The sequence below is a fragment of the Channa argus genome, chromosome 2 (genome assembly GCF_033026475.1).
Source record: "Channa argus isolate prfri chromosome 2, Channa argus male v1.0, whole genome shotgun sequence".
In the NCBI taxonomy this organism is placed as follows: Eukaryota; Metazoa; Chordata; class Actinopteri; order Anabantiformes; family Channidae; genus Channa; species Channa argus.
In genome coordinates this window covers 16,428,570-16,453,504 of record NC_090198.1, presented here as the reverse complement: position 1 = coordinate 16,453,504, position 24,935 = coordinate 16,428,570, and the positions used below count along the sequence as shown (strand labels likewise).

General features: G+C 38.2%; 2 protein-coding genes across 5 annotated transcripts; one reads left to right on the top strand and one right to left on the bottom strand.

Annotated features, from left to right (window-relative positions):
* Positions 1–2,977: 2,977 nt before the first annotated feature.
* Positions 2,978–22,048, top strand: LOC137119809 (monoacylglycerol lipase ABHD2). Of its 4 annotated transcripts, none has more exons than XM_067495886.1 (12): positions 2,978–3,150; positions 4,377–4,440; positions 4,904–4,945; positions 5,106–5,321; positions 8,629–8,804; positions 9,646–9,846; positions 10,286–10,469; positions 11,523–11,615; positions 11,908–12,009; positions 12,204–12,273; positions 12,387–12,471; positions 21,193–22,048. In XM_067495886.1, the coding sequence occupies exons 4-12, from the start codon at positions 5,113–5,115 to the stop codon at positions 21,213–21,215; spliced, it is 1,143 nt and encodes a 380-aa protein (XP_067351987.1). In that variant the 5' UTR covers positions 2,978–3,150; positions 4,377–4,440; positions 4,904–4,945; positions 5,106–5,112; the 3' UTR covers positions 21,216–22,048. The 4 variants fall into 4 exon arrangements, with proteins under 4 accessions (XP_067351987.1, XP_067351985.1, XP_067351984.1 ...); XM_067495883.1 differs by lacking the exon at positions 21,193–22,048 and adding an exon at positions 14,263–17,799 and having other exon boundaries at positions 2,980–3,150; XM_067495885.1 differs by lacking the exon at positions 21,193–22,048 and adding an exon at positions 14,263–17,799 and having other exon boundaries at positions 2,981–3,150; positions 9,679–9,846.
* rlbp1a (retinaldehyde binding protein 1a) lies at positions 18,683–24,911 on the bottom strand. The gene is made up of 8 exons (XM_067495887.1): positions 23,373–24,911; positions 22,440–22,497; positions 21,838–21,966; positions 21,531–21,735; positions 20,369–20,547; positions 19,753–19,911; positions 19,548–19,658; positions 18,683–19,453 (listed from the first exon to the last, which is right to left on the bottom strand). The coding sequence occupies exons 2-8, from the start codon at positions 22,446–22,448 to the stop codon at positions 19,307–19,309; spliced, it is 939 nt and encodes a 312-aa protein (XP_067351988.1). The 5' UTR covers positions 22,449–22,497; positions 23,373–24,911; the 3' UTR covers positions 18,683–19,306.
* Positions 24,912–24,935: the final 24 nt, after the last annotated feature.

Below are 24,935 nucleotides of genomic sequence, written 5' to 3'. Positions count from 1 at the left end.
ACATGTGACGTTTTCAATGGGGCGGAGAGCTTGGAGATTTTCAGCAAACAACATAGCTTTACATTTAGCTAATTATTACATCCACTTTAAAAATTGAACTAATTTGATTTAATAGGTGTGTGATGTGATAGCGTAATTATTATGCTTTTATTGACTAATATGGGTTGCATTAAGCACCAGCTATAAACAGATTTGGTTGGGGGAGAAACGCCAGCTGCTGGTCAGGCACTCCACATGCCCACAATACCACCTTATATGAATACTGGAAAAATTGTGCAACGTCAAAGCCGACAGGTCCTCCATCTTTCATCTTGCAGCCTGGTTTTTAACACTGTGTAAAGCAAACAAACAAAAAACACTATTGTAGTTCAAATTGATGGAAATCTGTGTTGTAAAACAGGGGTTAATTTTTATCCCATCACTGAAGAACTGTAGACTACTTTGTGTAAAATTTTATATTGACCTTGTCTTTGTTTTCCGACCAGCAGTAAAAACAGTGTTCAGCTTTCAATCATTCTCAAAAAGTAAATCGTCTTAAATCATTAGCCAGGGTCCTTTTGATGAACATCTGAAGGCATCACCATTCCCAGACCGACTGGGTAGGCTGGGATTTGCATTGTGTCCACCGACAATTTTTCTCACCCATTCCGGATGATAAAAATATATAAGGCTCAGGAATAAATTTAGCCATACAGTCAACAAAGTAAGTTCCTTTTTTGGCAGTCATTGTTCCACCATTTGTAGGAGAAACGCGAAAATCGTTATGGCTTAAAAAGTTGGTACTTTGATTTAATCCCCGTGGGAACACTCTGCATTTGACGCTAAGCCAACCACAGCAGTGTGCTTTATTTCCTCTCTAATGGTACCGGTAGAAAGTGTTGTCATGTTTCCCATGAACTAGGCCACCATTTATTTTTTATGTAAAAAAAATTCAAATGTATTGCATATCTTTCACCTGTCACACAAATGAAATGATGCTACAGAAATATGATTCATCTCGGTTCCAACTGGGATTTTGATTTTATCTCCACTATTAGCAGAAGGGTATGACAACTGGTTAAAATAAGTATAAACACATTGTCAGTGGACAGGATTACAATTTTTCTATTTTCACAGAAGACCTATACAATTACATTTGATTTCACTGTAGTACAGTTTTACATCACTGGCAATAACCTTATAAAACAATGTATTAAACTCTGTCGCCATCAGGTGGATGTTACTGAAAGGTGGATGTTTTACATGCCTGATGCATATTAAAGTGTATGAATGAGGAAATGTAACTGTAACCCAGTGGCATGAATAGAATTAGTGTCAAATAAATAACACTTGGTAACTAAGGTACAGTAAACCGTTACCCGCCATTTTTCTGCAGTGTTGAATAAAATACTTTTTTTAAAGAACCAGCACTATTTCACATTTTAATAGGGAATAAAAAGGAGGGGATTGGGTTGGGACTGCACGCATGCCCATCTTTTTTGTTTTGTTTTCGGCTTATCCCGTGAGTTTAGGGTCCCCACAGCAGATCGTTGTTGATTTGGCACAGTTTTTACACTGGATGCCCTTCCTGACACAACCCTCCCCAATTTCTATCGGGCTTGGACCAGCACTGCACAGCTGGGGATGGGAAAGGGCTGTTAGGGGTTCAGTGTTTTGCCCAGAGACATATAGCCGGAACCGTGATCGAACCCCTGACCCTGTGGTCTGTGGACGACTGCCTTACCAACTCTAATGCTGCATAACTTATAAAAGGGTGTGCTTGAGTACAAAACAAACACATTACTCAAATGCACAGATATGGGAGGAGTTACGGAAGTTGTAATGTAAGCATTATTACAACAGAACAGGGTGGATCAAACATAGCAAATTCTTTAATTTAATTAGGATGTGTGTCTGATTATTTTTAAACAACCAGTAAGAATAAGTTAATGCAAATATCACAAACTTCGCATACACACAATGTACATTGCAAGTAGGGAGAAATATCAAATAATATCTAATTTCTTTAAAGGTACCAATTAGTCACTTTATTAGAACCAGTAATCGATTTTATGCTTATAGTTCAACTACTTTGTTCTTAGTACCGTATTCATGAGACAATTGCCATCAATTGGGGACTGTTTGATAAGCTGTTTCTGCATTATCTGCTGTAGACACCAGCCCACTGCACGGAGATCAGTGGAGCTCTGATGTTATGTAACACGCTACAGCTCACGTTCCTGTCACGTTGCCGAATGATCTCGTCTAGCACAATAAGACAGTGATCTATATGCAGTGGGAATATTATAAACATATTAATTGTGGATTTAAACGTGGGTTGTAACATTTTTGTCTAGATGAACATAACTTTTATGATGTATGATGCTTAAAAGCAATCGCTGTAAGTAAACAGGTATGTTTAGGCTACAAACGGAACTACACCACCGCCGCATTAATTAAACCATCACCATCACTGAGCGTCAATTTGTAATTTCATTTAGCGCACTTGACTCATCTAAGCTTTCTTTTTATAGTAAGCTCAAATAGCTAGTGACAGTGAGGTAGTAAAGTCAACGAGACTGGAAAGACGGACTACCGAATGATTTATTACTGAGACTAGAGTTTAGATTACTGACTAGATTACTGAGAATAGAGACTCCATTTCCCACATGATGATGTTTAATGTTGGTGACAACCACTGTAGTGCCATTAAGCCACTTGTTAGTGTCACCGTTTTTAAGACGTGCTAAAGTAATAAAACATAGGGCAAGTGGGAGAAGAAAAACGTCAAAATCACCTTATCCCGTGTAAACTATAGACCTTATTTAGGAATTTATTTGAAAAGTCAATCAAAAAACACTAACCAATCTTAGATTGCACTCTTTGTTGCGGCACCGTTGACTCTTTTTTAAAGGCGTGGACACGAAATTAGGCATGGCTTGTGCGCTACGTCATCCGCTGTTTGACCCAATGACAAGGCAGATATGCAAATTATAGATGCTCCTAGGAAGTCGCTGCTTCAGTTGGTGTGGCTCCCTGCGATTATGTGAATCAGAGGGCGTTTTACACTTCGGATGCATTACAGACCTGCGAAACAAACAAACAAATAACATGATTCGATGAATAAGGCCTTCAAGCAGCTAGGAGCTTATTCATTTGTTCTCAGCCCACGTAAGTACGGTAACGGCAAAGATATTCCTGTGTTAGTGGTTTGATAACATTTGCAGCAATCATGCTCAGAAGATGCGTCGGACCGTTAAATACTCTGTCACCAAAACTAAATCTTCCTAACAAATGCTAATAACAAACGGTGTCCAACTGAGGGGTCTGTTCATATGTATGTGTCGCTCAGTGCGACTCGACTGCGCAACATATTCAGGTCTTCAACATCGGCCAAACGGAAACCGTAACATTTATTTTCTGGTCCAGCTGGCCTACGCTTAACGTTACATGAACACATACTACACCTTTGCACAGTTTAATGTCCTACTTTTCTTATTTGATAAATGTTTTCTGTTCATAACCCTTTTCTCTTTTAGCTAGCGGTATGTGTCCTTGTGAGTATAAACGGCCCTCCGGCTTGTTGTGAGTCGTGACAAAGAGAAAGCGCTAATATTAGCAGCTGCTGCAATGCCAAATTATATCCTTTAAAGTTAATGTTGGCTAACTAACATCCCGTGGCCTACAATAAACACTCTCTCTTGGCCCTAGCTCGATAGTACTCGGATATACCCAGAGGGTTTGTTTTAGGCGGGGCAGACGGGTATTAGCTGTGCGGATGAGAGGAAGGTAATTTAATGAAGTAAAGTGTGTGCAACTGGGGATAATTCTGGCTCCATGTCTGTTAGGGATACGTTTTATTTACCTTGCAAGTGAATTTTAATATGACCGTTACTTCCCAAGGAGATGGTCTAATGCCATTGGGAATTGCTTTAACTTCCTCGCCCGCGTGTGCAAATATTTTTCAACACTATACTCTTCCTAATTATATCTGACTGTCAAATAATTAGTAAAATTATAGTTTTACAGTTTTACTTGATAAATGACTGCCTAAGTATAATGCTTAGGTTTACATTAGAGGAAGTTTGTGATGAAAAACTAGAATCACAAGCGCAGATATTAGACAAACAGAAAATTTATAATTTTGATAAATGAATAATTATTTCAGCTTTTCTAAAAGAAACATTCCAAGAAAATTTAAAGCTGTTTTGAAAAACATGGAATTAAATCATGGTTAGTCATATCAAGACATCAGAAGACTTTGGCCTGTGGGAAATTAACACAGGTGTGTTTCATGTTTCTGATTAAGGAAGTATTTGGAAATAAGAATACCACTGGAGAAAAAAAAACTAAAAATAAGTTAGATTATTCATTTCTCTTGTTTTTCTATTCCGTAGGTTTTGACCTCATCACTGTGACCAACTTCCATTGCATTGTGTGAGGCCAAATTAAACATACCATGTAAGTAAAACCCTTTTTTTTTTAAAATTGATACAACAACTTTCTTTCTCATAATAACAGCAGACACTTGGTCTGCTTGGTCATCTAATGATGCTAAATGCTGTTATCTATTCTACATGTATGACAACTTCCCTTTTTATGCTTCAAAGTACAGTGTTTTTTCTAGGCCCTTTACGCTTTCTGTATTTCCTGTAATTTTAACAGATCAGATTATTTTGTTTGGCGATTGTATTGATGCATGGCATTAGAAGCATTGCATTTGAGCCCATGTTACGTTGTGTAGAATCACCATGTGTCTACTCAAGGTAATGATTTATTAAAGCAATGTCATCACCTCTGTCTTCTATGTCGCAAACTTTCCTTTTCGTACTGCCTAAGCTATAATGTAATTAAGGTGAGTGTATTAAATAATTGGTTCTGTCTTATCTTCTGACTTAAGCTCTCTTGCTATCTATTCTCATAGATCTTTTGCTACAGCACCTTGGGAACAGAAGAGAATATTTAGGTCAGTTGGACATTTTCAGATATTTCCTATTTCCACTTATGTACAACCTGAAAGGTGTTTCTTAACGAATAGGCTGCATATGTGTAAAATGTTTTTTACTGAAAATTGTGGTTCTCAAAGAAAAGCCACTAAAAATGTGTGTTTACTGTTATGATTTTAGAAGAATCATGAACTCCCACGACTCAGATGTGCACACCATCTCTCCAGAACTGCCAGCAATGTTCGATGGCATGAAGCTGGCAGCGGTGGCCACAGTGCTCTACATTATTGTTCGTTGCTTGAATCTCAAGAGCCCCACTGCACCCCCAGACCTCACCTACCAGGACACACCTCTTAATCGCTTCCTTCTCAAGTCCTGTCCTCAGCTGACCAAAGAGTGAGTTGCCTTCTTTGTTCTGTTTCTTTCATTCAAAGTGTTACCATCGACTTGGTTCTGCTTGGCCATCTGGGGCTGCCGTTAAGGTAGCAGTTTGTCTGGCATTGGTCCTGTCTGCCATCAGTATTCCTGAGTGTGCTACATATCTGTAACAGAGATGTCTGGTTTTACCCTCAGCTCTGGCATGAATGGAACACCAGACAGTATTTTGAGGGTTAACTCATAGGTAGACAGGATTTATCCCACTTACACATTACAATTATAGGCTTGTTCACGTCAGGGCAAGGGCATTTGCATTTATGATGTAGCTAGTGTCTCCTCAGCGTAACTCTAATATGTAATGTAATTTGAATCTTCCATAAGTTTCTAATGATTCATGCAAACCTTAGTGGTTGTTCGAACAGGCCAGGTTTTCCCTGTCTCAAACATCCTGTAATTAGTAGCCAAATCTCTCCCTGCCTTTAAAATGTTATCTTTATTAACAAATGCCATAAAGAGGCTAAAACCACAAATACATTTTTGTCTACTATTAGGTTGTTTAAGAAATAAATAAATAACAGACTTGCCTGCAAAGGAGCTTGCACATCACACAGGGTGTTTGTTGCCTTTGAGCTGCTACCTCAACTAGAACTGAGTATAATTTACTCAAACGACCAATCATACTTCCTTCCTGCTACATACTAAAGTATGAAATGTGATCACTATGCCAAATGATTTTAGTTGCTTGCTCATTATTAAGGGAAAGGGTTGTTATTATAAATTTTATTTTTTTAACATCTTTTGTATAAACCACTTAAAAAAACACTAATGACTTTCAGTAAGTGCAGCTTTTGATACAGTAGAGTTTCATATTCTGAAATGCAGACATTAGTAATCGTTTTGTGCAGTTTGTCTGATAAAACCTTAAAGACAATTTAAGCATATTTGTTTCTTATCTTTTGCCCAGGTAACCTGTGGTGTGTCCCAGGGTTCATTTGAGAAATATTTCAAATTCTTTTTATTATTTATTTTTCATATCTCCATTTTTCTGCGTGTTACATTGGCTTTGAAAGTTGCTATACATATTATAATTTTCTCTGGACAATCTTTGTGTTCTGTAGGGCAACCAAGCCCTCCTCACAAGTGTTTGCTTACATAACTGAAGGCCCTTTACCCTTCGCCCTTAGGCTGCAGTGTCAGTGAATCATGAGCCTGCAGTAATGTTTGAATTTTGTCGAGCTTATTATTATTTCCTTGGGAGCTGCATTGGTTTTTGCTTGTAGAAATATCTTGTTTGTTGTTTGAGATTAGTGAAATCCTGGAAAACATAGGCATTGTTGATGTTAGTGTTGCAACATCACCTGTTAAAAGTCAAGTTTGAATCCCATAATGGAACCCTGCAGCGTTGCATAAGAGATCCATTACACAGCACAAAGCATAGGAAGGGTACTTCGAGGTTAACAAAGTCAACAGCAATCTTGTTTGGGAACATGCACACAAGGGTAGTGGGCTAGAGGACTACGTAGTTATTTTGTCTGCAACCTGGTGCTATCTTGTCAGATTTGTTTATCTGAAGGAATTTATTTAGCCTTGTAATAATTTGATTTGACAACATGTTAGGGGTATGTTTTAAGTTTCTACAGCTGGTTTCAATTTTGGGCATTGATGTTAAAGCACCGCTAGTGTTGTTACTACTTTTTCAAGGCAGCAGGCAGCAGTAAACAGACCAGACACGACTTGGGCAGAAACACAGACTAACAGTAATGAATTAAGTGTACAGGTAAATGGAAGGAAAAAATTAATCTGAGCGTTTTACATCATCTTACACAATGTGGTTACTGTAATTGATTGAGAGGTCCAGTTTGTCCTCTTCCCATCTTGAGCAGTATTTCAGGAAATTTCCAGGATAGGCCATTTAGTATTATTCATATTTCTTAACTGTAGAGTATTGTATTTTCCCAGCTTATCAGAACTTTACTCTGGGACTTTAGATTTTTTACTTCAACACAAAACACCAATAGTTAAACCACACCAAGTTTTATTTTACCCAATACTGTAGCTGTGAAGGATGGCAGCATATGTTGTATATTGTATAAATTCAAGTAAAGGTTCACCCACTGTTACCCAAGTTTAAATAGTAATTAGGAATTGCTGTTATATATTTATTTATTTAAATACAGAAAATACAATTAGGGCTTTATCCTTATCCTCATCACAGCAATCAGGTTATCCTCTTTCTGTAGTGATAGATTCAACCCACAGAGCCCCTTCTAGAAAGGCGTGGTTAAACATCACCTCCTCTTGTGGCGCATATTGGAAATGATTAGATTACTAACAAATGGAAGTAGTCAGGTTTATTGATGATAATTCTCTTATGTAAGGGCATGTTTTCTAGGTGCAGTACCAGAGCACTGGTAAAAGATGAGGAGAGACATGACTGAAAGGCTTGTGTAACTGTAGATGTAATTGAACCCTTTGCTGTCTGCTGCTACTTACTGTCTCTGGGTGGTTTATGTATATTTGTTATGCAGTTGGTGGCAATTATATGTCATCAACTCCAATATGACTAACTTTTCCCTTCATTTCCAGCAAGGTCAACTGAGAATAATCCTGATATAATGTTATGCAATAGAGACCCTGAAATCTAGTGTTTAGTAATGTGTCTTTTCATATCATCTGAACAAGTTGGGTTTGTAACATTGAAAGCTTCTATTCACGGATTGAGTCTGGTTTTCTGGTCAGTTGAACTGTAAACTAAAGTCTTCTTAAATTTACACTTAATTCCACTAACTATTAGTATTAAATAATTGCTTGACATGAAACGGAACATCCATTTATCATCTTTTAATGCAAGCAGATATTTGCTTTGGCTGTTTTTGCTACTTACCACCAGCCAGGATGGTAATATTACATTGCTGTGGCTCATCCTTTGCTATGGAAAAAATGTTACCTAAAAGGTATTTTCCTGCCACGATATTCACAAATGTTTGTTCTCTAAAAAAAGTCATGTGAATGCACATCATAAGGAATCATATTTTTTTTAAAGAATATTATTTAATCCAAAGACTTAACTCCCACAGCAAACTCCTACAGACGTGACTGAAACAGTCTGGATAACTTGGCAAAACACAGCTGCAGACCTATGTTCAGCACTGATGGCTACTGAGCAGGAGTAACAGAAATGTGACTTTGAATGCAAATAATCTGCCACAATGTCAATGGCAGTGTCATAAAACAGTGTAGGTTTATATGCCCCGACTTACTTTGTGGTTATTCTGAGCTCATATTAAATACATTAGTACAATGAGATCATATTTATGTTTTCCAGGTACATTCCTCCCTTGCTTTGGGGTAAGAGCGGTCACTTGCAGACGGCACTGTATGGGAAACTTGGTCGGGTGAGCTCTCCAAACCCAAAAGGAATCAGGAAGTATTTACCCATGCTGGATGGGGCCACTGCAACTTTTGATCTTTTTGAGCCACTGGCTGATCATCGAACAGGAGGTGATACATTTGATCAAGATCTCCTTCCTACCTTGTTTGTTTGTTTGTTTGTTGCTGTTATTTTAAACAATACTTATTTGATGGTGGATGAGTGGTTCTTTCCTGCCAAGCCAAACATAAATTTCATATATTTTGTAGTTCTTAGCTGTATATTGTAATTACATTTCTCTATATTGTAATTCTGCTACTGCTACTTCTGTCTACTCTGTTCATGCGACACCTATTGCGTGTCTGGCCATCCTGGAAGAGGGATCCCTCCTCTACTGATCTTCCTGAGGTTTCTCCTATTTTATTGTTCCTGATAGAGTTCTACCTTATTCGATACAAGGGTCAGGGTTAGAGTATATCTAACCTATAATTCTGAGCTAAACATGGTATGTTGGGCTTAGCTTAGCTTCACATACAAAAATAAAATGAAGGAATTTTGCCCATAGTATCATGTCCAGCTTTGATTATTTTTGCCAGGTTTTTCAGGTCAGCTATGTTAGTGAGATTGCCTCCTTCTTGGGGCATCCCTCTTTAAGGTTAAACGTGTGTAAAGCAGTTGGTTGTGAACAGTTTTAATGATGGATTCTGTTTTTTGTCTACCTCAGCTGAACCCTGACCCTGATCAGCATTTATCTTGTAGTCCTCTCAGAAAGCTTAAGCCTCATATGACATTTGATTCCCAAAAAATAGCTTTAGTGTTTCCATTCTGTTTTACTGAAGCTATATTTAACTGACAAACAGTCTAATCCTTTATTTTGGATTGGCTTCAGTGCTTTGCCTCGCTATGCTTTTCAGGAGAGTGGCATACATGCACTCTCCTTCTTGTCTGTGTTTGCATATTTCTCACTGGCAGATATCGCTCTGATCCATCTGCCTGTTTTACCAGATGACATCACCATGGTGATATGCCCTGGTATTGGTAACCACAGTGAGAAGCAATACATCCGAACTTTTGTGGATTATGCCCAAAAGGATGGTTACCGCTGTGCTGTGCTGAACCACCTGGGAGCTCTTCCCAACATCGAGCTCACCTCACCACGCATGTTCACTTACGGTGAGGCCAAACAGCTGACTTTAGTTTCAGGATTTTCTAGGAGTGATAACCCAGTTTTTAAAAATAAAAAAAATAAAAAGTATTTTATCTGATCCGTGGTGCTGCTTCATCCACTGCTACCATCCATTTATCTTAACTCACTGACAAGAAGTCATTCTCATTACTGTGAGCCCAGATACAATATTAGATAAACATTTAATTTTTTTTGTGTGTGTCCTTTTGTGGCATCTTTACTTCAATGTAGTTCAATGCAATGTAGTTTAGTAATTTTTGAGTTATAATACCACTGTTTGTTCTCATTTAGACAATGTGATAGACTCAAATTTAATACCTTAACCTAAAGTTACCTTCAGCTTGATCTGCTGAAAAGCGGTTATGTTTTTTCCTGCAATGTTGTTACTTAGCGTATTTATTTGTAACTCTGCTGTTTCTCTTTTAGGATGCACATGGGAATTTGGGGCCATGGTTAGCTACATTAAGCGGGCATATCCTCAGACCCAGCTAATTGTTGTTGGCTTTAGTCTGGGTGGAAACATTGTGTGTAAATTTCTGGGCGAGAACCAGACAAACCAGGAGCGAGTTCTGTGTTGTGTCAGCGTCTGTCAGGGGTACAGCGCTCTCAGGTGGGTTCTTATCTCTGAAAGCATTGTATGATTGAAGCCCCTTTTATCATTATACCTGCACTTGATGTAAAGTACACTAACATCTCAATATAAACATTCATAATACCACACAATGGTAGGTGTGGCATCTTCTTATTTAGTTATGGGTTTGCCAAGCATCAACTTTTCTGTTTACTGTTATAACATTAAATTAGAGAGGGCACTTTTTCATTTTGAAGATCTTTATTTTAAAACAACGGGTTGGCAGACTGAGCGCTCGTTAATGCTCTGAATTAGTTTATTGTCTCTCCTGTTCCAGTGTGCATTGTATATTATGTATTTACGGCAAAATTAATCTTAGTTGATTAAACAAGGACAACATAAAAACGTGGTCTGCATGTCATAGACAGGATTGGCTGGAAAAACCTGTCCAAAATAAACACCTGTTCTACACGGAGTTCATTTTATCAAGGACAGATCAATATATTACATGTAACGGCTTGTGGCTGTTATAGTGGACATTATTTGCGTTAGACTGACTTCTTTTTTATTTTTAAAGTCTAATAACTTTTTATATTTATATTATATTACTGTTACAATTAGATTACATTGAACCAGACTTTAAATGCAGTTAGTCCCTCTCTGTAGACACGACTGGCTGTTAAGGTTTGGGTGCACCCTGTGAGGGGAGGGTGTGTTACAGAGGATGGCCTTTTTTGAACTTGGATTGGATTTTTTATTTTATTTTTTTTAATCTGTATCTGAACCTAAACTGGCCCTTCTGTCATTATTCATTAAGCACTGCATTTATCAATTTTTCCACAAATGTGGTGCAATTTAAATAAATAATGCTAACGAGAGTTTTTCTAGTGGTCAGTTATTTAGTAAATCAGTAGCTGTGAGGTTACTTTAGGTTTTCTCTCAGTGAGCTGCATATCAATGCCTGATACCGGTGCTGCACTCTGCCAACAGGACTCTTTGTCCAGAGGATTACACAGGACATTCAGTGTGTTGTTTGGAATGCAGACTGGCTGGTCAAGCCTAACTTCCTGTGCATTTGTCTTTTTGTCTCAGGGCCCAGGAAACATTCCTACAGTGGGATCAGTTTAGACGCTTCTATAACTTTCTCATGGCTGACAACATGAAGAAGATTATCCTCTTACACAGGTATTACTACTGGTCCTTGTAGGTTTTCATTACTGACAGCACTTTAAGCTCAATATAACAGAAACCTTGGTTAGTTAATTCTGTGTTTACATGAAAACTATAGAATATTATTAGTATTATGAAAGACCTTTGGATTTGTTAATTGTTAAACATATTGTTCAGATGCACCCCATCATTTTCATACAGTTCATAACTATACTGTATTTTACTGCACACTGAGTATTCTGATTTCAACATGTTTTATCAATGTTTTTGTGTATGCTTGTACTTGTGTATTTTCTGCATGTGACAGGCACAGTCTGTTTGGAGGAAGCTCCAGTATAATGATAGATGCAGATCTTGGTCGACTGTACACAGCAACATCCCTCATGCAGATTGACGACAACATCATGAGGTATGTGGAAAAACATTGTGAATGTTGCCTTGATGTTGGAGATCTGAGATCTTCTGATGTCCTTATTTGTAAGTTTTGCCCATTAGTCACAGTAGTGTCAATGTGTTAGTATTGAATCTGAAATTCTATGAAATTGTCTCGTCAAGAAGGGTTCAATCTGTATAAATTTATTTCTTTTCTGTGTGCATCACTAGGAAATTCCACGGCCACAGTTCTCTTAAAGAGTACTATGAGAAGGAGAGTTGTGTGAATTATATTCACAATGTAAGAGTTGCATTTGGATATACCTCACATACACAATGTGAATGTGTTTTTATTTTTATTTTTTTTGCTTTTTGGATTGTTTGATGTATAGATTCAAATCTTTTCTTTAACAGGTAAATGTGCCACTTCTGCTAGTGAACTCTGCAGATGATCCTCTGGTTCATGACTCACTGCTCACCATCCCCCGTACACTAGCAGGTAACTAAAAACATTTACCTTGACAACAGATGCAGCCCTATCTATCGTTCTATCTATCGTTCCTCTAACTAGTTGAAACTGATGTAAATGGTTTATAAACTCAACAACCTCAAAGTTTATCCTGGAATGGACTTTGAACACAATTTACATAAAGAGGCAGTGTGCTCTTTGACTTGACTACAACCCCAATTTAAAGAACTGTTGGGATGATGTGTAAAACATAAATAAGAACAGAATGCAATTATTTGCAAATCTCACCAACCCATATTTTATTCACAATAGAACATATACAATATATAAAAGTGAAAATAGAGACACGTTACCATGTTATGGAAAATATTAGCTAACTTTTAATTTGATGGCTGCAACACATCTCAAAAAAGTTGGAACAGGGGCAACAAAAGGCTGGAAAAGTAATTGCTGCAAATAAAAAAATAAAAAAATAATGGAAGAACATTTGACAACTAATTAGGTTAATTGGCTGCAGGTCAGTAACATGACTGGGTATAAAAGGACCATTTCATTGAGACAGAGCCTCTGGAATGTGAAGATGGACAGAAGTTCACCAATCTGCAACAAACTGTGCACAACAATAGTGGAACAATTTCAGAAAAATGTTCAACATAAATTTGTAAAGACTTTGAAGATCCCAACATCTACAATATATAATATTATCAAAAGATTCGGAGAATCAGGAGGAATCTCTGAGGCAAAGGACAAGGCAGAAGGTCAAAACTGGATGCATGTGGTCTTCGGGCCCTTAGGCTGCACTGCATTAAAAACAGGTCGGATTCTATACTGGACATCACTGCATGGGTTCAGGAACACTTCCAGAGATCACTGTCTGTGAACACAGTCATGCAAAAAGTAGCCATATGTGAACACGATCCAGAAACGCTCCGGGCCAAATCTCATTTAAAATGATCTGAGACAAAACTGTTCTGTGGCCAGTTGAATCAAAATGTGAAATTCTTTTTGGAAACCATGGACATTGTGTCCTGTGGCCTATAGAGGAGAGGGACCATCCAGCTTGTTATCAGCGGACTGTTCAAAAGCCTGAATGTCTGATGGTATGGGGGTACATTAGTGTCTATGGCGTGGGCAGATAGAGGGTTTAGAACAACATATGCTATGGAAGGCCTGCCTGTGGTCTAGACCTTTCGCCAATAGGAAACATTTGGCGCACCATAAAACAAAACAATCTGCCAACAAACATTTAGAATCCTGTATCAGACAAGAATGGGACAACATTCCTCTCCTAAAACTCCAGCAACAGGTCTCCTCTCTTCCCAGTTGTTTACAGACAGTTGCTAAAAGAAGAGGGGATGCTACACAATGCTAAACATCACCCTATTTCATCTTTTTTGAGATTTGTGTAAACCCCATTAGGCTCCTCAGCTTACCTTGATAAGAGCAGGAAAAAGAAAAACGGCTGTTCTCCTGTATTAAACAGCTGGTATAACTGACTACACAGGTCAGGCCTTTGTAAAAATAATTCACGTACTTCAATACATAATTATTATCTTTATAACTCAAGAGACTGAAACTGACACAGCTTGGTCATTGGCTCAATCTTAAAGCTTGGGAGTTGCCATGTAAACACATCTGCCATAAGTTAAGGCATCCAATTGACTGTTTTATCAGTTTGACCATGCAAACACACCCTCACTATCTTAAGAGGCATTTAATAATTACTGGCAATCTAATGTGGGGACACGTGTTCAATGTTCAATCATTACACACTGTATAAAGTACAGGAGCTTTATTACTTTGTGTTGTGTCATCTTTTAGCAAAAAAGCCGAATGTGATCTTTGCTCTGACGCTACATGGAGGCCACCTGGGCTTCTTCGAGGGCGCAGTGCTTTTTCCTCAACCCCTCACCTGGATGGACAAAGTGATTGTGGGTTACGCCAATGCTCTGTGCCAGTGGGAGAAACAAAAACCGCCGTGCCAAAGTGGCCACATGAGTGAGGGCTCTTGTGCAGAGGCAAAAGCTTAAACCTTTGACTTCTCTTTCTCTTTCACTCTCATTTTTCTTCCTTTTCACCTGTCACTCCTTCCCACACCGCTGTCCCAGACAAACTAAAATCCCAAATGGCTCTTTCTTTTCTGGGTTCTCCTTTGGTGCTACTCACCACAACTGACCCACATTTGCCTTTTACACATCTCCTTCAACACAGTTCTCCCTTGTAATCACCTTCACCTTGAAGTATGTGCTAGGAGCAAACAGCTGACTGCCTTTTTGCTCTCTTCCATTGCGAGAACTTTGAATTCAGAGGAGAAACATTGTCACTTTACATGTACACATTGATCCTTGACAAGGATCCTTGGCTAATGGAGGCTTTAAGCAAATATCATGAAAAGTGACAGAAGTTAAGCTGGCATAAAATGGAGTAGGAGCACCTCTTTAGAGTAGTCAAGTGGAAAAAGGAGCCCATGAGAAGCCTCCCAAATACAGTAAACAAGGACTGTGCTGTAGTTGGTGCCCCTTTTGTGCACCTATAGGAAGCTCACGGTTTTTCACCGCCGAGGCCATATAGTCTAGTCTGCTGTCTTAACCAACACAGCGTCTTTGTAGTACGTTTGTGGCTCCTAGATTTAGGGTGTATCTGTGCGCCTGTGTAGACAGTGTGTCAAGACCTGTGACAGTGGCAGAGCGTGTAATCCAAATTGGTCTTCATGGTCTGTTCTTTTGGGTGTACTGTTGCTATCTTGTTTGTGAAAAAATGTGAGTACAAAAATGTATTAGTGGGTTGGGTTTTACACATTGTTTCTATCTAATGAAATTCTTCTGGCAGTGACATGCATTACTCTTGAAGTGGAAGTGTTCAGTGCTTAACAGACATGACCAGATATTACCTCTAGATGAGTTCATGCAAATTCCATTGGTCACATTCTATATCTTTTATTCAGTGCACTTTAAGCCTTGAACTGTCAAAGTGCAGACATGGAGATTATTGATGGTTTAGCTCTCCTTGTTGGGAAGAACTAGAGGGAGCAAGGATGATAACACAAGTAGATGAATCAGATGTTCCCAGTGTTTTCTGTTATTGGTGTCTTTGGGCCCTCTTACTCTTCAGTCTGCCTTTGACCAGCTGCACATCCAGTCAAGACTGTGATATCCATCTGTTCCTGCATTTGTACATCATGTAAACTCATTTAGCAAAAACATCTTTACACATTGGCATTTTCTGCAGATGATCCTGTGGTAATTTAAATTTTCAAAATGCAGTCTGATACTGATTGGCAGGTGTGGTCCTATAAGGAGAGAAACTCGTGTGATTTCCTGTTTCTAATCTGAGGTGTGATGAGTAAGAGGGTTAAGGATGCTAATCCTAAACCAAATGTTTAGGTTAGTGGATTGTTTTTTAAAATACTCTTTATTGCTAAATTGTATAATTAGATGGAGTGTACTGAATGCCAAACAGATTTTAAAGCAGGGAATATTTTTATTTCAAAGACTGCATTTAATGTTTCGTTCATTTGGGCTAAGTGTTAAAGCTGCTGCAAAACAGCAGCACGCTAATGTTTATCACAAACCTGTCTTGATGAAATGACACTGCAATACTACTGGGACCTATCCAAACCAGACTCCAATTGAGAACTTGTTGCAAACCTTCTTGAAAGGGCTTAAGAAGTCCAGCCAAGTAATATGTAGTTTAAAAGCTGCTACTGAACACTGTGATGAAACTGACGAGTGGTTTGACATGAGAAAGGTATTGACAACAGTGCATTTTGTAAGGCTATTTAGGCGAAAGGGTGGGTGTGCGTGGGTGCGTAAGTGGAATAAAACCTGGGTTTGATAGCATTTGCAAGTTGTAGCATTTATTAAAGTGGCACATCAGACAATTCATTATTGTAAACTGTCAAACGCAGTGTGCAGAATATTCAAGAATCACATGACTCAAAAACCTCTGGGATGATTCTGTGTAAACGATATGAAATCCAGGTATTAACCTCATTAGTGCTGGCTTGGCTAATTACAAACAAGGATTCGCAGATCCAGCGGTATATCTCTAGACTCAGGGTATCTGCAAGTATCAAGTCACGCTCCAATACCAGTCCCCCCTTTTCCCACATTTGAAATACCTCACTGTATTCAATTCTTTACTGTAAAGTGGGAACAGGAATTGCAAAACCAGTAAGTCAGCAACTTGCCAAGTTGATTAACTCAATGAAACTGAAAGTGTAAATACTAAATGATTTTATACCAACATGAATAATGAAACGGTTTATTTATTTGACATCATGGCTGACATGTGAGCCTCTTGATAATGTTTGGTGTTTGGGTCGGTGCATCCCTGTTTAAAAGTTAATATCTGGCCGAGCCACCTCTCTCTGTTTGCCTCTGCGTCTCTCATAGTTCAAACCACAAATCACTGTTGCCATCTGTTGTCAGAGAAATCTAACTACAACACCCTCAATAAGACTTTATGGTTCAGTCAGTCCACAGCTCTCTTTTCAATAGCGGCAACAACAAAATCCTGTTTAATTCTGGATGATACTAAAATCAGATGAATCTTGATGACCTCAGCACAAATAGAGTTTCTGCAGTAAGAGCCGTCTGTTATTTAATTTTTTTTCTTTGCACAAAAATATAGATTTTAATTGATAATTTCTTTGTATTATGTAATGTTGTTATGAGTTTTTTTGTTATGTGCAAATTCATCAGAGCATGAGTGTTGATGAGTAAACATACAGTGCAGTCTATACTGTGTCATAACACCATCTGTTAGAGTAGGTGAGGAAAAGCAAAAGACATGTATAAAGGGACCAGGGACTAACAATAAAAGTAAGATGGATAAAATTATCAAGTTAATTCTATTATTGGAGAGAATTATGGTGTCAAAGGTCAAACATGACAAAGATTCAGATAATGTTCTTATGAAGTGTTAAGTTTGCTGTTATGAGAGTGTGCTTCATTGTATTTATTTGAAACCCAGTAATTTTGGTGTGTGTTTGGTGTTTATTTTTGGGTTTTTTTCTTCCCCCACAATTGTAGGCTGGTGTTCAGTTTGAAACAGAACAAATCAAATATGAACTTCTCAAGAGACCTGTCAGTAAAGCATAAGCCCACAGTATGTGAATCGACTGTAATCATTATCCAACTTTAATTTTGTGTTTACAAAAACCTGGATGCCGAAAGACCGTAAAGGCATGTGGTGACAAATAGGAGGACACACAGTCACACAACATGATGTACTCTAATAGTAAACACTGGGTGTTTTTGTTGAAGACCAGTGCTGCGTCCATGTGAGTGTGTGAGGTCTAATTATGTGAGCAAATGTGGTTGTGTTAAAAAAAATAAACTATTTTCTCAAATGAAACCACTTCAGTCTTTATTTCTGTTTGATAAAGCAGAAACTTTGAAGTGCAACTCCTGATTTGCATGAAATTTTGTGACCGTAGCATTAGCATCCCATGGCCCTCTAGCTTGCACTAAGGTTAAGGGAAAGGTTCTGTGTTTTAGGTCTCTCTTAAAACAGGAATCAGATGCCAAAAGCAAAACTGAAACAGGTTACACTTGCTTTAATATTTACTCCTTTTAATACAGGCCTAAAGTGATCCCTCCAAGAGATTCTTACTATATGTGATAGATGCCAAAAAAAACAGCCTTCCATCTGTATGAAAATGAAACAACCTTCCAAACAAGTTGCATTAATAGGTTATAAAGTTGCAGCATTAGAAAACTTTCACATCTAAATATATTTTAAATACTGTACTACTAATGAAGGTGGCATTTAAAGACCACACATGCTAAATGCAAACTTCGAGGTTACAGCTAAAGTAGAACTATTTTATGATTTAAAGTTTAACTTTAATTGTAGGGCAAATGTTTTAAAATTACACAAACACTATATACTTCAGTGTATATACAAAAAATACTTGACCACTATTAGCAGTGCTGCTTTATATTACTTAATAAAGTTTAAGTACTCTACATATTACATTTTTAAGCCACCCAATATTAAAAATCCGGACCTGTGACGTAACAAGTGACTAAAGCTAACTAATGTTTTGGAGTAAAAAGTACTAATTTTCCTTTAATGTAGATGAGTATATGCAATTAGTTATTTTCTAATGAAAGACTAAGACTAACACAAGACACTAGGCCTCACAACAAGCTAAATCCATTAGGTGAGGCTTTAGAGCAAATGTCTTTATACTTGCTTTAACTCAGCCATTTAGAAAATTCACAGGACAACCACAAGCGCACACAAAAAACATCTATTTTATTGAAACTTTCTCAATCCAGTGTAAACTGCATAATGGTACATCAGGCATCTGAGTGTCAGAACTCAAACAAGGCTGTTAGAACAAAGAGCTTTTTCCAGGGCACTTATTCAGGAGGCCCCTGCTCCTAAAACAGAAACAATCAAATGCAAGTGCATCCAGTATCAGGTATTCCCTCTTCATACTTTTCCAAACTTCACCCTCCTGACTGTACATCTGCACTCATTCAGCTCAGGATTCTAGGCACAAGTCATTTCCCTCTCTGTACTGTGTTTAAGGCAAAGAACACCAGACCAAACGTGAGCTACATTCCCACTCTATCAGGTCATTCCTCTTCTGCTTGCACAGTAGCAGGGAAAGCAAACAGCAGGATCAGAAACATAACCATCAATCCCCATTAATATCCCCATTTAATACTCATTTGCAAACCTGCACCTGCTCCTAGTTCTAGATACTTGTTTTTGCTCATTGCAACTGCCTGTATAATATAAATTATCAATCTAGTTTTAACATAGACCACATATCTGATCTGATCTCAAGAGAAGCATGAAAGGAGAAGGACACTATCATCATTGCATCTGAAGTAGGAGGGCTCTATTTTCAGAGAGCAGTGTCTTCAGAACCAAAAAGCTTGGCGGCGATGCCCTGGTAGTCAGCAACAGAGGCTTTCCCATCAAAATCTGCCGGCAGGATGTCTGTTTCAAACTCTTTGAAGTAGTTGTCCAATTCATCGCCATGAACATGGACCTGAGGAAAGATGTCTCAAGGTTCAAATGAAAAGAAAATTGTCAAAACACAAACTGAATTTCAGATTGAATACTCATTGTTTTCCTTTCTGTACCCTCTCCAGCAGCTTGCTCTTCATGAAGGGTTTGACCACATTGTATGTGGTGGTGAAGTACCAAGGCTGGTGTGTAACGTGCACCGCTTTAAAGCGAGCCGGGAAGGAATCCTGCAGAAAACAAAACCAAAAAGGACTTGATTTAGTAGGGATAAGCGAAAATCTTTTAAGCTTTCTTTATCTTTTCATGTGAGTCTGTTCTGACCTGCAGCATGTCCACCATCTTCTTGAGCTCAGCCGGCTTGATTCCGGAGGCATGCTGCATGGTAAAGCCCTTGAAATTCTCAATCAGGACAAACCCGTTGACCTGGGTCTCTTCATTCTCGAGCAACTTTTCCAGGATCACACAGTATGCTCTCAAGATCTGTGACATAAATTCATAACTAGAGACTTAACATATTTGCATATACCACAAATTGCATATACCACTTTTAGTATAAATGAAAACAAGTCAGACTCCAACCTCACCCATGACCCACATAGTAGTGGTGACAGATAATGGATGAAAAGTTCATTAGACTCCTGGAGCGAACAGACATGAAAAAAATAGGCTTTCTACAAATATAAATTACATTTTCTCGATTAGAAACTCAAATTAGCTTGATTAATGGTGTATTTTGAGGTTTGGGTCAGTGTCCTGTTATAGATATCTCTTTACAATTTAAGTTTCTTAATAAACTGCTAGAATTTATTGATACTTAGGTTCCATCCATTCTTCCTTTCTGTGTCAGTTTGTTTTGCTGGGTGCACTTCCTTCCTTTCAATTTAATAATCAGCAAAATATTCTATAGTTCAAACATGCAGCTGGAAGGTCGTTATACCTCATCAAATGTGATCTCCTCAAGGTCCCAGTTTTCAATATTGAAGAGCAGGACCGCCCTTCCATACCTGTCCCTGGTGGGCAGGACCACAGGGTAACCGGCCTCAATGGTGCTGCGGACCGCCTCAGGAGTCAGGTTCTCGAAAAGCTCAGGGTACTCCGTCCTGAAGCGCACATACCCTAAAACAGGGTGTTGTTTTATAGAGGTCAAGCATATATAACCCTGACATCACAAGTAAAAGATCATCCATTAATCAGGCAGTTATGGTCCACAAAACCTTCTGTGGACAGTGCAGAACTAGCCAGTCGCAAACACAATGACACTACTGTCTTAGTGCATCTACAGTGCTGCTCTACGTCTGTTTAAACTAAGGCACCAATTAACCAACAGACAATGTGTGAGAGGGACCATCTGCACGTGTATGTTTTCTATGTGTGTGTATTCAGAAAGTTGCAATTAACCCTACAGAACAAGTTCACATCCCCCCCTTACACTAACAAGTTCTCCTTCTGGGTGCATGAATGTGCGTGTTTCTGTGCATCTGTCTTTGTGTGGACCAAATTTTCAAATAACAATAGAAAGATGTGGAAAAAACAGATTTTTTTCTCATCATGTAATGTTGATCAAAACTCACCAATTAATTTAGGCTCAAAGTTGGTGTTGTGGAAATACCTGCAGAATACTGTAGCGTTTTATTCAAGTTTTTAAAGCAATTAAAAATATTTTTAGGCTTTTAGCACAGAGAAAAACTAGAGACAATGTGTCCTCTCATACGGGTGTCAAACCACTCTGCTTTTTAATTTTGTCTCTTCTCCTTCATCCAGCACAACCAGCACAGGGACTGTGAAGCTGCAGCCAGAACACTGTGGGTTAAAGTCTCATTTGCACACAAAGGAGGGCTTTGTCAGGGGAAACTCAGAACCATCCCGAAGACTCCAATTAATGAGCACATTCCTCCCTGTCTCAGGGATGTGATGGGCAACCAACAACAAAAAGCACAAATGAGGTCTCACCCCCAGTCACCAAAGCTACTGGAAAACTCGGAAACATAAAGATGCCAAAAAAAAACAAAAAAACAACTGCTCTAACCATTTTTCATCAGTATCTATCTTAGTGAACTGAAATAGCATTTTTTGTATTACAAGTCTTGTTTGTTGCTCACCCTTCATCAGCTCATGGGTTCTGACAACATCAAACTTTCGTGCCCTGAGGAAACGCAGCAGCAGAGAGTCTGGTTTGTCCCCAAACTGCTCCAACACCAGCCTGGCCAGACTGTCTCCATCTGCTGCCTTGTCCTTCATCATGGCCCGCAGGTCCTTCAGCGATGACACCCGCCTTTCTTCTGTCTCGTTCAACTCATCCTTCGCCTGGATGCAAACACAACACGTTAGACGAATGTTAGAGTCTGTACAGTCAAAAATCACATGACATTAATTTAGATTTGTTGCCATCCAGCTTTTAATTTATACCTTTTGCACAGTGTGGCCAGGCAGTTTGTGGCATGGCCCAAACACTGGCCCATGATCCTTCACTGTTAAATGCTCCAGCTTGGACCGCATGGCCTGCTCTTCCTCTGACACCATACGGAAAGATCCAGTCTGTTTAGAGATGAATGTATTGCATTAGATTTTTCTCTAGTTTCTTGTGTACAGTTTATAAAAGGATGTATTCTAAACAATAGATTTGGTCAAAGTCCTCCTTGATTTTTAGAAGCACTTGACTGCTGAATTACCTCTTAACAATGACCTCCAGTTTTTATAATAAATGTTTACACTACACATGCAAAACTGTAAAACCCTTCTGGAGCAGACCCCAAACACTGCACACAACTAATCTGATTCACATGAAAGGACAGAAAAGACTTCTAAAGCCACTTCTTAAAAAGCTTAAGGGTCAATCCCAGAGCCAGCACCCATTGAAACAATAGAAAGAATATGCTGTGGCAGTCAAACCTCTGAGATCTGCTGCCACTTAACAATTAAAATGAGAGCCGGGCACTGAGATACTGGTGTAAACAGAGACGAAGTTGCACTAAAGGATTCTGTCTGAATTTTAAAATAATTAAACTTACCGCGGCCATGGTTGCAGTGTCTCACAGCAGCTTCAGTAATACTGTGAAGAAAGAAAGTCTGGCACAAACAGAGCATGAACTCATCAACCCGAAGTAGAATGAAGACTGGGTTCTTTACATGTCAGTGGAGCAGACATCATCTTACATAACATACTGATTCCATACGTAACAAAATATCCACTAACAGTACACTACAATAAAACTGTATTATCCCCATTTGTTCACTAATATAATAGATTTTTAATCAACTTTCAGGCTGTGACTCATTTTCCTAATTTTTACTTCTTGTTTAAAAAAAATTTGGTTCATCTACCAATTCATCCAGGATGTATGCCACCTATCTTTTTATATTAGGAAACAGTGACACAGCTACAGGTAAAAACGTCATTGTATTGTGAAAAAACAGATTATTGTTTTTTACCTAAATGGTTAGAAGACTATTCTGAAAAATAATTTCAGTACAGTGCCTAGCGTTGTTGAAAAATCACTGCTTTATTCAAATCTAATCAATATTTATGTTTTGTTTTTAGTTGAATGCAGATACATTCTTTAATAATAAAACCTATGTGGTTAAATCGCGTTAATTTAGCAAGTTAAAAAGCTACCCCTGTGGAGACCCCTGAAGCTACAACTTTTAGCTATTAGCTAATTTAAAGACCCATGATGACCCAGATGCCCTAAGGCTGTTAATCCAGGAGCAGGTTTTAAAACCTATAACCTGAACTACAGATGACAGTACATTGACCATAAGATACAATGCAGCAAAATTACACACGTTCAATAATTACAGTAAACTGTGGCTGTTTGGTTTTAGTCAGGGTCAAATATAACAATTTCTTCCTTATACCAGCAGTTTTGTTTTATAGATTACTCTTATTTTTATAACTTTAATATGTCTAGGAGTTATTTTGGGTAAAGAGCTGACAGCCTTACCTTTAGCAGACACGATGAAAGAAGACAGAGTGGCAGAGGAGACAACAGGAGGAGAGAAGACTATGACTATGAGGGGAGGAGTTACTGAAAATGTCACTCAGAGTGAGATTACAATGACACTGAGGATTACAGTGACTAATCTACATAATGCAAACAATGGGTTGAAGGGGGAGCTGGGATGTAATAAAAAACGCTGGGCCATAACACATGACAGAAATCTCAATATAAAATATTTTTCATTTCAAAAAATTAAAAACAGCATTTGCATGAAACACAAATTTTGAAAACATACTTAAACAGTAAAAAGACAAGAAAAAAAAGGAAAGGTAATAACTCTGGAACAATAAAACTAGATAACAAAAACTGAGGAGAGCACTATTTTAGACAACACATTTAAAAAACAGCTAAACAGTTCAGAAATTGTACATTAACGTACATACACACTAAATCACAATAAAAATTGTTCTTGTCATAACACATAATTTTATTTTGCAACACAGGGTCCTTTAGGGTTTTAGGAAGATGTGTGAATTTAATACACACACACAAAGTGTGTAAGCTAATTACCTGTTACATGAAATGTAGGTATTAGCAGTATTAGAACCCTCTGGTCTCCAGTGTGATTCAGACTGGTCAACCCAGTACATGTGACATGAAAGGCAGGACAAAGCTTGTGAAAATGTTGTGTGTTCACATGGATTTCTTTCCATTTTCTCACCTATACTTTTATTTATAAAAACAGATAAATACAGTGCATGTAGATATGGAATTTCTTGAAGAGTTTGAGGATTGGCAAATACTCTTCTTATGTCCTTCTGTTAATATAAGAAAAAAATTAGACAGTTAGCTTAGCATAAAGACAAAAGAGGAAATGGGAGACATCTCTGTCTAATGGTGAAATGTTTCACTATACAATCACCTCACTAATAACAATGTTATATCTTATTAGTTTAATCTGTACAAAAACTGAAAAATAGATAATTAAACAAAATGTATATTTCCATTGTTCTGAGCAGGTGGTTGTTCCCCCCAGTCTATGCTGAGTTATGCTAAACCATCTCTGAAACTTATTGGATCTTTCTACAGACGGATGTGAGACTGTTATCAAGCTGCTCATTAAACTCCTACAGATATTTTGTGAATTGTTCCTTTAACAATCTGTCAGAGCTTTTTTTAAAGAAAGAGGTGTCCTTAAACTGTAACAAAGATTAACTGTACTAAACTGTGAATGAAAAATAATAATTTTAAAAGTCACAAAGAGACAACAGTGGCTTGTGTATTTTCCTCTGTGCATGAAACCCGGGTTTGGACATACAGAGTTATTTGCATCATGTCTGACAGAGCACAGGGAAATGCAGTGATGTGGCTGAGCTGACAGAAAAGGTTAATGAGCTGTGGGTGAACAAAGCTCGATGCTCCACTGCGTCTCCCTCCTCCACACACACACACAGAAGTCTCTGTCATCCTGAACTGGCAGACTCAAACTACTGTAATCGGTTATTGTTCCTCTATCCACACCTCTCATTAGCAGATGCTCATAAAAAACCTCAGTCAACATTTGCT